This window comes from Medicago truncatula, chromosome 2 (assembly GCF_003473485.1).
Source record: "Medicago truncatula cultivar Jemalong A17 chromosome 2, MtrunA17r5.0-ANR, whole genome shotgun sequence".
In the NCBI taxonomy this organism is placed as follows: Eukaryota; Viridiplantae; Streptophyta; class Magnoliopsida; order Fabales; family Fabaceae; genus Medicago; species Medicago truncatula.
This window is the reverse complement of record NC_053043.1, coordinates 49,248,792-49,262,051: the sequence shown is the minus strand read 5'-3', so window position 1 is coordinate 49,262,051 and position 13,260 is coordinate 49,248,792. Positions and strand designations below refer to the sequence as shown.

At 31.2% G+C, this 13,260-nt stretch overlaps 1 protein-coding gene across 1 annotated transcript; it reads right to left on the bottom strand.

Moving 5' to 3' along the window:
- Positions 1 to 2,964: 2,964 nt before the first annotated feature.
- LOC11429901 (protein NUCLEAR FUSION DEFECTIVE 4) lies at positions 2,965 to 6,092 on the bottom strand. Its single transcript, XM_003597586.4, has 2 exons — positions 5,383 to 6,092; positions 2,965 to 4,482 (listed from the first exon to the last, which is right to left on the bottom strand). Exons 1-2 carry the CDS (start codon positions 5,866 to 5,868, stop codon positions 3,343 to 3,345), a joined length of 1,626 nt encoding a protein of 541 aa, XP_003597634.2. The 5' UTR covers positions 5,869 to 6,092; the 3' UTR covers positions 2,965 to 3,342.
- Between the last annotated feature and the right edge of the window lie 7,168 nt (positions 6,093 to 13,260).

The following is a 13,260-nucleotide window of genomic DNA, read 5'->3' as shown; positions in this document are numbered from 1 at the left end:
CAGAAGAAAAGAAAAAAGAAATTTAAATTTTTTATCTTACAAAACACTTTATTTTAATAAATATTAAATTGTTTTATTATATAAGGTAAGATATTGAGAACATATATATATTTAAATATTATTGATTTGAACGAAGATTGAATTGTGTTTTTTTCTTTTTTTATGGGAAGATTGAATTGTGTTAGACCTGTATTTTAATGTGATTGTTTTTGTTTGAAGAATTGAAATCATATCTGCATTGTCAATTAAATATTTAAGTTAGACTTTATAGACATCAAAGAGTCTTTTTGAAAGTACACACAATAAAACACAGTTTTTTTTAGTTTGTTAGTTTAGTGATTAGAACTCACACAATTAAATGTGGAGAAGTGGGGTGTTCGGGGTTAGAACCCGGGTCAGTCCCTGCATAAATTATGCAATATCCCTACCAACTGAGTTAAACTCACGGGGATAATAAAACACAGTTTTTAAAGTAATAATATTTGTAAAACTATTTTGTTACAACTTTTTAAAGAACATTTGTTTTCCTCTCTTTTAATTTGTCAAAAACAAAGGAGAGAAGAAAATTGTAACAAAATAGTTGTACAAATTTTATTTCTTTAGTTTTCATGGCATCTGAAAAGTATACTTTGACATAAAAAAAAATAGAAAAAACACTTTTCTTTTCGTATGAAAGTGTATATTCATAATCATGTATGATTTTTCAGAAATGTGGGGATAAAGTTGAGCCTATAAGTTTATAACTATTATTTTTTAGGGAAGTTTATAACTATATTTTGTAGTCATATTTTCGTATTTATGAAGAAAAAAATTAATTAACTGCGACGATTTATTTCATGATGAAATCCAACAAAACGAGGGAATATTTATTGAAAGTTCTATCAAATGAAAGCCAACAAAATCAGAGAACTATTAAACAGTTAAAAACTATTCTCAGAGTTTGGGCAAGCATTGAAAAAAAGGATCATTACAAAGTTCCTCAAACAAGGAACCAGACTCCTTAAACGTATATTCCATCTCCTTACATATTTCTCAGTAGTCAAATTAATCTATGAAGCTTATATAGAACTAAATATACTTCTAAGTTTTCTTAAAATAACTTAGAAGTTTCAGATTGACTAAGCATAACTGCGTCAAAATATAATAGTTATCATAGTTTTAAATTCCTTCATAGCACTGTGACAAATTAAGTGTGTGTTTGGAAACACGTTTAACACTTTTTTCTCGCGTTCCAACACAAATCTAGTGTGATCTTCTAAAGCTAAAAATCCAAGCTTCCTAGTAAACGTACGTTTGGAGTTGTTTTGATGTGGAAGCAAACGAACACTAAGGTGGTTAGGTATACAGCATCAAACAAGCACTGTTTTTGCAGAGATCAGGATATGTATCTATAAATTGGATGAAATTACACAAAACGCCATATCACTCTAGCATTGGTCTTTGAACAATCTCTACATATGCCAAATTTATGAACAAGGACCACTAGAATAGATAAAACCACTCCCCTGAAAAAAATACAAGATAACATAGTCATACAAAACTTCATACTTCTTTGTTGCGCTTGGATATCTCTTAAAAATGATACTTTCATGTAGTATTGTAGTCAAATCCATCTTCATCAACCAAAAATCATGAATCTGAGAAAATCTTATGTTAAAAGATTGCATATATGCCTTCAAAAGGCGAAGCTAGATCAAGGATTTCAATCCCAACATGTATGCTATATGATAATGGCAATTCTAATTGCTACCACTCTTACTAATGATGAATATTGAATATGTCATGATAACTGAAATGTTGTAATGGAGAGTGGAGACAAGTTTCCATTTTGGTTTGAGTAAAGAAAATATATACAGAAACCATAGGAGTCGCAGTAGGTTAAGTACGTTCTCTTCGCACAGATCCAAAATTACCTGATACTGAAATGGGAAATGCCGAGAGAGTCATAAGCAATAAGCTTCTCTTAAACATGCATTGTGATCTTTCCAGAACCACTTAAAACACATCTAAAGAAGAATATAGATTTGAGGAATTCCTGAATCATGGATCTATATACACAAGAAAAGAAATCTAATAAGCAGCAGATTTACACAGGATAATTGGTTCAAAAAAAGCAGCCAAAAGAATAAACAAAAAAAATTATTGAAGAACAATACACAGAAATGGAAGAAATTTCTAATTTGAATGGAGTTTTTAACTCTAGAAAACACTGTTAACTAAAATGAAAAAAAACCTACAGATGCATGATAAACTTGTCAAGTGTAAGAACATGTGTAATAAGAACTTGAATCAAGAAATGCATGGAAAATATTTATGATATTCTTGGTCAATTATGAACAAGCATGCTATTTGTCTTAAACAATAAGTTGGCAGATGTGAGATCTAGGCAACAGTCTAAGAGGTTGCTAAAAAGAGAAAAAATCACACACGAGGAACTGAAAGAACCTGTCACAAAAAGGGCATCTTATTGAGAAATTCCAAATAAATAAATAAATAGTAAGGTTATCAGAGGGGGAATTTTATACATAAGCGCATCAGACCGCCATGCATCCAGCAAGTGTAAGAATAAAGCTGATTACCAGGCTATAACCAGCAGGCATAGATTTGAAAAGTAAATAAGTTTTTCAGCACCCCTTTCTACTTTGAATGTCCATATGATCAGTACCCCAAAATTTTGTGTTCCTGAACTGATTAGATATGCGCAAATAGCTCCTCTAATTTGTTTGTAAAGTGCATAAGTAAAGGTGTATCCATGCTTGAATTTTAGTATGTCAGGATCACAGAGTGAGTACTTCAGATTAAATCAGTGCTATATACCTTGTGCATTTTATGAACAGGCTCGCTTTAGAGAAGCCTTGTTGTAGATATGTTAAATACTGCACTGTATTACTGTATATGATGTTTATGCCATTTATTTGTACAAAATAAAGGAGTCATCCAAATAATTAAACACTAAAACACGGGTAAAAAAATGATTCGAATATACATTGACCAAACCAAATACAAAAGAAATTACTTACAAAGAATGCCAAAATTACAAAACATGAGACACAAATAATGCATCGACAGTGGTTCTATATTTCTTGTAACAATAACTAAAGGTTCAGCGAGTCCACAGAACAATGACACGCTCTGAGAAGTGAAAATCTATGCTCATAATCATAGACTATGTTGACAAATGATAATTTTTTTTTTGAACAATTGTTGACAAATGATAATTGAAAGAATAATGCAATACAACTTTATTTTTTTTCAATTTCAACATACAAACCAGGTAAAATTCATAACTCATCATCTTTTATAGACAATCTTGTGCCAAAAATCTGGCAAACACACTCTCTATCATCGCACATAATGTTTCAATCTTTTAAGGACAACTAGTTTATAGAACCTTCGGGTCCGGAAATACAATGCCAGACTGACCAAAAACGCTACAAAAGTCACACCGGCCAGGATCAGAAATGACAATCTGAAACAGTGGATGCCGAAGCAGGAGTTATCTTCTTCACTGGCTTCCTTGTCATATATATTTCCAACAACTTTCACAGAAAGTATATAAGACCCAAGTGGACTCGCTGCAGCAATAGCATTGAAAATGGTACCCATGTGTTTCACACCAAATATCTCAGAAGTGACTGTTGGCATTAAGGACCAATTTGTACCATAGCATATTCCCACCAGGACAGGACCCAAATAAAAATTTCCAGGGAAACCAGAAGCTATGATTAAATGACCAAGAATTGTAACCCCCAGAGTTACGGTCAATAGCAGGGGCCGTGGCCAACCTCTTTTGTGCATGATATAATCGGATACATGGCCGCCACCAAAACGGCCGAGAAAATTCCACATACTCCACAATGACACCATATTGCCAATCTGAATAGTGCTATACCCAAGAGATTCTCCTATTTGGCTCATATTATTTATCATTGAAAGCCCAGAACCCAAACCGGCAATCATGGTCACAAACAACATCCAAAACTCAACTGTACACATAGCTTGTAATAAATTCATTTCTTCTTCAACGAGCAATGTATTATCTGAAGTATCCTGTACTTGCACCTCCTCGCTAGGTAGCTCTTGGTATTCTATCGTGGGGGCAGTAGTCTCAATGGAGTGAGCTTGTGAAAACATCCTCGAGTCCTCCCAATGAGCTTTCACAGCAATGCCAAAAGGTGATGCTAGTAAAACCATAAGGACTGTGAATGTAAAAACCCGTGCCCAATACGGTAAGCTCACGAAGTTTTGCAAAACTATTGTGAACATGAGATACACAACAATAATGACAGTGACCACAGAAAAACCATCTAAATGCTTCTTGTAATCACAGTCTTGCACTTGATAGATCCTCAACAGAAACATAAACAACACAGAGATGAATGCAGGTAAGCAAGCTAGCATCAGAAGGAAGGTGGCTGGGTCACCATCGAAAAATGTGTGGTACAGTTGAATCAGGATAGCTCCACTAAGCCCAAGAAAACCCTGAAAAATAATGAATATGAAATTTACTTCAATTTTTCAGTGTTGTTAGTGCAAGTAAAAACTAAAGCGAATCACCAATTTGAAAAATCGACAAACTATATTTGGGGTCTGTTTGGATTGCCTTATTGAACCTTATATACAGCCATAAGCATGTTAATAACATATGATTTCCATAAGCTTTTCAGTTTATTTACAAAAGCTCTCAATAATAACTTAGGAAAACAACTTATAGCTAATATAAACAACTAAAAGTTAATCACCTGTTTCTAAAATCGACTAACTATATTTGGTTTCAGGTTTGTGTTCACTTATTTGAGCTTATCTACTAACATAAGCAATTGTGAAACAGTTTGACAGCGCTTATGGGAAACAACTTATGACATGCCCATAAGTTGTTTTCATTTTATTTCCATAAACTCTTCAGGATAGCTTATGAAAACATCTTATAGCTTATATGGAAACAATTTGACTTTACTTTATCTTTTATAATAATAGAACTATCCATAAGCACTTGTATTATGATCATCTGTATTGGAAAGGCAAAAGCATTCTCATTGATCAATTGCTTAGAGTTAAATTACATAGGCTAGTGTTTATATATAGATAAACACAGTTGACAAAATAACTCTGTAATAAAACTATTAATGACAGAATTAACTCTAATAAAAAACTTATTAACTTGCTAGTAAAAACCAGTTGACTTCTAACTCTATAGCTGTGAGTTAATCTCCTAACAATCTGTGTTATAAACATCATATAGCTGATACAAAAAAAGATTTTAACTTTATTTTATCTATTGCTCTAGAAATAGCTTATACATAAACAATTAATTACTAGTGCATGATATGATAATTTATTATGCTATAAGTGCTTAATTAAGTTGATTAATGAACAAGTTACCTTCATAATCCCAATGATAGTCCCACTATACTCCGGAAAATTCCTCAAGCCAGTAACAACATTAGTAGTATTCAAAAAAGTTTGTCCATTAGCAGAAAGCCAAGCAAAAAAACACATAACAGGAACAGGAACATCCTCAATCAACCCAACAACACAACCCCACATAAACAAAAACCCAACAAAACACTGAACAGCACCAGCAGCCACAACAATCCATGGCCCACCAAGAGAATTCCATCTAGACTTCTTAGACGATGATGGGCCATCACCGTAAGGCGTAACGGCGGAGTAAAGGAGGCCGGAAAGAACGCCAAAGTTGGCGCCGATGTCTTTGAAAACGGAAACGGTGTCGAGTGTGGATTGGGAGTAGTGTTGGGTTGATTTGAGGAGAGGAGAGTAGATGCTGAAGGTGTAGGAGGCGCCGCAGCTTGATTGGATCCATATTGCGGCGGCGACGCCGGTCCAACGGTTTGTTAACCAATTCATTGTGGTTGTTAATTAACCACCTCGGTTGAAATAAGAATGTTTTTGGGTTGATTAAGATTAAGAAAATGGATATGCATATTTCAGGTGATTGAATTTGATTAGTTGGAATTAGTTAAATTAATGAGATTGGAAACAAGTGGGTTAATTTTGGGTAATTAATTAATTATGATGAATGGATGGATGGATTAGCAAAGACTAGTTGTCATGATCATGATGACAAAGACATATGATTGGAATGGATATGTTTTAGCTTAATTAGGAGGAAGATGACTTACTTTGTTTGAAGATCAAATTTATGATTCTTACTTTGTTTGTTTGAAATAATATTAAATTTTATAAAATCTTAATTTAACATATTAGGTTGGTTTGGTGATACAAGGAAAGACACATCCAGGATGGAAAGTTTACAAGAATATTCAACCTATCCTTCTTTTTTTATTCTTCTCGTAATCCTCAATGACATACAAGATGTGACGGATATAAAATAAAGCCAATCCTTCTTTGGATTGCCTTGTTTCAATAATATTTTTAATTTTAAAAAGTTAAATTTATCATTTTTCGTCATTTTTCAATGTTATATTTTTATTTTTATCCTCTTATCCAATATCTCAAGGACAATAGTTAATATTCTTCTAAAATAAAATATGAATATATTTTATTTTTTTTGACAAGAAAATATGAATACATTTATTAGTCAAAAAATTGAAAAGTATAAATAAGAATACATTTAAAAGTCTTTTAAAAAAAAAAGTCGGTATTTAAACTTTTCCTAATTTTCTTTTTTTTTAAAGCTTAACATCTAATTCAAAAACCGACTATTCTAAATTATCAATTGTTGTATTTTTTTATTATTTATTTATTTAAATAAATGGTAATTACACACTAAGATTTTGTTTGCGAATTTGGAGGAAAAAAGAGGGGAGAGGTTTAAAAAAAACAAGTGGAATAAATAGATGACATTAAGAGGAGAAGGTTTTGAGGTTTCATTTTTCTTCAAAATACAAAACCCTTCTTATTTAATGAAACTCAAAAATTGTATTGGAAGAGGGTCTCCGGTCCAATTTTTTTGCAATTTCTTATGTAAGTTCCTCTTAATTTCTTATATAAACCCCTATAAATTGAGCAATTTCTTTAGATTTTTTTTATTATTTGCTTGCAATTTCTTATATAAACACCTACAAATGCGTTGCAATTTTTTTTTGCTCCACCACTGAATGTGGGTAACAATTATAAACACAAGCAAAAGTAGAAAACAGCAAGATATATATATATATATATAGAGAGAGAGAGAGAGAGAGAGATTTGTTTACCAGTTCGGTCTAATACTGACCTAGTATAGGGAAAAGAACAGTCCTCTGTACCACTATAATGATGAGTAACTTTACAAAGAGAAATCAAAAGGTTACAATAATTAGTCTTTAGACCTAATTCTACCTAAAGTCTCAATATCTTCCCGTGACCAAGAGACTCAATCCTAATAATGTTTCCCAAGATGAATCAATCTCAACCCTAGTGTTTGTTGCCAAGAGCAAACTCTACAAACCCAAGTTTTTGTGTTGGCTTCTAAACCCTTGTTTTCAGCTCTCTACTCTCCTCTTTCATCTGATACAAGTTTAAAAAAAGGAACAAAATCAGGCGCAAAATCGGGCGTCGTTTTTAGAAAATCATGCGCCATTTTTTTACAAGACTGAAGTCTCAAAACAGCAGCCACAATCGGGCGCCATTTTTTCAAAATCGGCAACAAACCTTAATTTCGGCACTCCAAAATTTCAATTTTGAGTCATACTATAACACAAAGCGTAGTTCATTGTTTTGGTTTCCTAAGCCAAAAATCTCTATTGAGTAACTTTCACCATCAATGTGAGACTCTTGGAAGAGCCTTAACATCTTCAAAAAAGAACAATGAACGAATGTATGTCTTAATTCTTTAATTTTTGTTTTTGTTGTTCTTGGTAGAATTTTGTATCTGGTTTTATAGAATTCTAACATCAATGTCATTGTTCACTAGTAGATTCGAACTGAAGTTAGAGTAAAATGTCGTATCAACTATAAACCGACCCAACACATGAATTATTGGCTTTTAGAGAAAATGAACCTAAGATCTTTAAAATACTAAAGTCTCAATCTGCATCACCAGATCAACCCCGATAAAGCTCCCTCGTTTTTTATGGTGAAAATATGGTCAATGAAGCAGCGTTAGATGCCTTGCAAATCTGGCTCATGCATGATCGCATTTTGAGTGTTTGCAGCTTATGGTTGTGCTGCCTCCTGTAACACCTGTTTTGATTTATTTAATTATTTAATTGAGTCTAGAATTTATTAAAAAGAGTTTAGAATATATTTATATGATTATGTGATTTATTAAGTGGCTTATTATATTATTTAATAGAATAAGATTAGAAAATAAAATAATATTGAGTTTAGGGGTTGTTATGAGATTTTAGAAAGTTTGGGGGAAGAAAGAGAAATATGATAAGATAGATAGTGGAGTTATAAGTAAGAAAGACCTAGTTTAGAAAAACAGAACGTACTACCAATTTTGGAGAAACGGGAGAAAAAGCCAAGAGAAGAGATAAGCACATAGAGGCTGCGATTTTCTTATTCTAAGGTAAGGGTGAGACTAACATTCAATCTTATTAGGTCTGTAATTCTGATGATTAAATTTAACAAGGGTGGGATTAGTTTTGAAGGATTTGATAATTAGGGTTAAAGTGAGGAATTGATGAAAAATTGTTAGATTGATGTAGAAAGAGTAGATAATCAGATGAATTAAAGTAATAGGTGGTGTTCATGTTGATGGAATAATATGGTACTGTATTTACTCCAATTATATAATTTTAAATCGTAATCTGAAACTTTCGTAATATTTGTTGTCGTTGACCTATTTATTTTTGGGTTACATGTTCTTTGTTTGTCATGTTTTAGTTCTCTGACCTTTCATTATTTCTACCTAAATGCCGAACTAAACCCCATGTATGTTTATCGATTTAAGAATAGGATACAATTGATGTTCTTTTTGTTTTATTGAATATGATCTGATTGATAAACATGCTACATGTTTGATTTGTTTTTGTTTTCGGTTTGTTTTATTTTAAGTTAGCATATGCATATATTTGGCTTGAATTTAGGGATCACTTGCTGCATAACTAAAGGGACATGATATCAAGAATTGTTAACTATCCATTAGCTGTAAATGATCGATTTGGTTGTGGCTTATGAATTTTAATTTTATTTCGGAAAGCAGTACTGGTGCATATCTCAAAGATGTCAATATAGTGATTTTTTTTAGGAATGTCAATATAGTGATATTTTAAACTTCTCAATTTCATATATGAACCTTAAAAATGCAAATTACAGAGTATAATTGATTTCTTTTGAGATTCGAATGTTTGAATTATTTTAAAATAATTTTGGTAACTAATGATGTGTAGCGGTAAATTAAATTGATGATATGTTTTGATGATGTTATATTGTGATATAATTGTATATGCATTACTTGAATTATATGTGAACAATTGAGACGTTGTTGACTTGCATTTGATATTATTATGTCATGTTGTTTTTGTATATTACTGTGTTGCTGTTGTTATTTAACTAAGCTGCATGAGTCGGTCTAAGTTGATTAAGATGATTAAGTTCCAAAGTATTGGATTATATAAGAGGTTGTCGAATTAAGATGTTTAAGAAGTCGAGTCCATGCATTAGCATTCTTTGTTGGGGGCTTGATGCTCTAGAGTATATTAATACTTAAATAAGCGATAGGGTCTTGATGCTCTGGAGTATATTAATACTTAAATAGCGATAGGGGCTTGATGCTCTGGAGTATATTAATACTTAAATAGCGATAGGGGCTTGATGCTCCGTATTGGTACCACATGCATATAAGAGGTCTAAGTTGCATAGTCGAGTTGGAGTCGCATTGTCGAGTCAAGGATGTTTATGTTGATAAGTTGTGAAGTTGTAATTGTTTATTCAAACTATGATTGAAGTGCTAAATGATATATTACTATTTATAATGAATATTAAGATGATTTGATGTTGATTAAATATAATTGCTGAATTATATGCTTAATATTATTGTTTTGTGAAATCTCACCCCTTCTGCTTGGAAATGTTGCTCTTCGTATGAGTAACTTGCAGGTGATCGTTAGTAAGTTGCTGGTGTTGCTGTCGTGAGTGACTTATTCCTCACTGAGTCTTAGGATGCTCTGATACGTAACGGGATGAGATCTTTTGTGGCTATTTTCTATTCCTTTACGTATTGCTTATGTTTTAATAAGGCCTGCGTGCCAAAGACTTGCTTATGTTAATGAATTAAATCCGCTGCTAAGTTTGAATTAATATGTTTATGATTTTTGGAAAGATAATTAGTTAATTATCTCATTTATGATTTTTAAGAAGTGTAGCATTCCGTTATGTGTTGAATACTCTGATATTTGTTATGAAATTTTTAAGTTGGGAAAACGGGGTGTTACACCTCCTCTAAGGCTCTGTTTGGTAAAAATAGCGGATAGCTGATAAGGTAGCTGATAGCTTATAGCTGATAAGCTAGCTGATAGCTTTTAGCTGATAAGCTAGCTAATAGCTTTTAGCTGATAAGCTAACTGAAGTGTTTGGTTAAAATAGCGGTTCAACTAGCTGATAAATGTAAAATGACATAAAGGGTATTCTTAATTCATAATAAAAATTATATCATTAATTTAAGTATTTGTAATTTTGTAAACTAATTTTTCTTTAAAAAAATACTTTAAATTTATTAATTTAATATATGCTATGTATTATAAATTAAATTAAATTTTATTCGCTAAAATTTTATTTTATATTTATTATCATTTAAGTGTTTCCACTTTATAAAAAAAAATAACATTTACTCAAAAACAAAAAAAAAAGTAGCACTAATAGAGTAATACTAATAACAGAGAATAAAGAAAATAACACTTACCTCAAAAAAAAAAAAAGTAACACTAATAGAATAATAATATTTTGTTTCGTAAAAAAAGAAAAACGAAAGTATATAATTTTTCAAAAAAAAAAAAAAAGGCCAGCTGATATATATACAAAAATTGGAATAAAGGGATAGTAGTCTTTATTACGTAGCTTATTATAAAAATTATAATGGATAAAAATACAATTTAAATGAAATAATAAGGGTAAAATTCAAAGAAAAAGTGAGAAGCTATAAGCTCAAACGCTACTTGGAATAGCTTCTGAAAAATAGCTTATAAGCTCGTGAAATAAGCTATAAGCTCATGATGAAAAAGTGTTATCAAACAGAGCTTTTTTTATCAAACGAACTTATAAGCTATAAGCTAAAAGCTAAAAGCTCTTTTTTGGGTAAGCAAACAGACCCTAAATCACATCTAAGATGAGAATTTCAAACGAGTTTTATTTTCTCTCTCGTCTTGTTAGTTGTTATGCCTTGAGACAAATTGCAATGATGACAGACACGATGCATTGATTAATTCGTAAATGAATACCAAAACCAGTTGTCATGACCATAGGATGATTGTGACATTTGTTGAAATAGACATATTTTTGCGTAAGCAAGAGGAACATGATTTCTTTCAAATCAAAACTTCACAAATCTTACATTACTATATTGTTCGGTACTTTGGTTTGGTTACGAAAACCTTTTAGGATGATTGTATATCCCTAAATATAAGATTATTTGTAAATTTATAAATATGTATGTTACTTTTCTTTTAAATATATTTCGTATTAATATTATCAATTTGTCTTGAAATATAATAAGTTAATATACACTCCATTCGATTCTATTTATAAGAAACAATTCACTTTTTTGATTTATTAAATAATTGATGTATTTGATCTATCTATATACGTCAATTATTTAATGAATCTAAAAAATTAATTTTTCTTATAAATAGGATCAGAGCAAATATATGCAAAAGATAATTTAATAATATTTATATACAAATTTGACACATTAATTACACCATGATTTTTTTTAATATGAGTAAAAAGTCATAAAGGCTCTCATTTTATTGGCAAAATTAAAGAAATATGTCAACTACGATCAATTTTCTGTTATAGAATTGACGGTTACTTTTGTTTTGTTTGGGAGTTTGGAGGTGAAAGGAAATGAGCACTTTGGATAAGGGAAATGCTATACAGCACGACATATAAACCACACGAAATTCGACGACATGCATATTAAAGTGATGGCAGAAATAAGCGGAAGTTTTACAATAAGTAAAAAAAGGAAGAAAAAAAAAGCTTATATGAGTCATCTAACGGCTTCAAACAGTCGTGTGGTTGTTGTGCATCGTGCCAGCAAGCATTTTCCTTATTATTAATATATTTTTTAATTTAAAGATAAATTTGAATGATTCATAAAAGCCGTTCAAGACCTCACTAAACACTCTTCTAATATAATTTTTGAGTTCCCAAAATGAAGAGATTTTGTATTATGACGAAAAATAAAACTCTAAAGTCTTCCTTTTCCAATGTCTTACTTCTACCGTTTTTTTTTTCTTTCAAAACTAGTTCTCACTAGAGAACAGAAGACCCAATACTTGATTTTTTGAAGTCTATTCCTAAATCAGAGACAAAATCAAAATTTTCAGAACATTAACACTAAACTTGGATGTCGAAAGAAATAAAGCAAGGAGAAATAGAAAAGAGAGGAATGGAAAAGATTGAAATAACAAAGAAATAGAGTAGAAATTGTATGTTGTTTGGATAAATAGAAATATAAAAGAGGGTTGAATAGCTCAACTATTTTGTATAAGAATTTGAAGGTCAAAATAGCAAATGATAAATTGATCCTCGAATGTTTTGATTTGTTTAAATTATTACTCTGATTGAAACGTTATAATTACTTATTATTATTATTTTATTTGATTTAAGCTACAATGCAGTAGGAGTTTTGTCCACTTTAATATTGTTTACTTTATAGACGCTTAATTAAATTATTTATCGAAATAGAGCGTATGAAAACAGTATTACTCATATGAAAATAATTTAATTTAATTTTATATTTTGTTTTAGAAATAATTTATACATAAATACTTATGTGATAACCACTTAATTAAACTATTTGTCCAACCATGGCCTTGAATATTTGAAAATGAAAGTGAAATTGAAAATTTCTGAAGAAGTTACCTTCATGATACCAACTATACTGTGGAAAGTTACGCAAGCCAGTAACAACATCAGTAGTATTCATAAAATTCTGACCGTTAGCAGCAAGCCATGCAAAAAATCACATAACCGGAACAGGAACATGATCAATCAACCCTATTGTTCGTACTTCTTAGACGAACAATCCAGGGCCCACCAATGGAAGCATGTCCTTACTTCTTAGACGTTAGTAGGCCGTCATCATAAGGCGTGACGGCCGTATAAAGGAAGCCTGAGAGAATACCGAAG

Excerpts from the sequence above, each read along its gene's own strand:
- LOC11429901 (XM_003597586.4), bottom strand. The coding sequence starts at position 5,868 with ATGAATTGGTTAACAAACCGTTGGACCGGCGTCGCCGCCGCAATATGG. Across the intron at positions 4,483-5,382 it reads CTATCATTGGGATTATGAAG|GGTTTTCTTGGGCTTAGTGG; the intron begins GTAACTTGTTCA and ends ATTATTTTTCAG.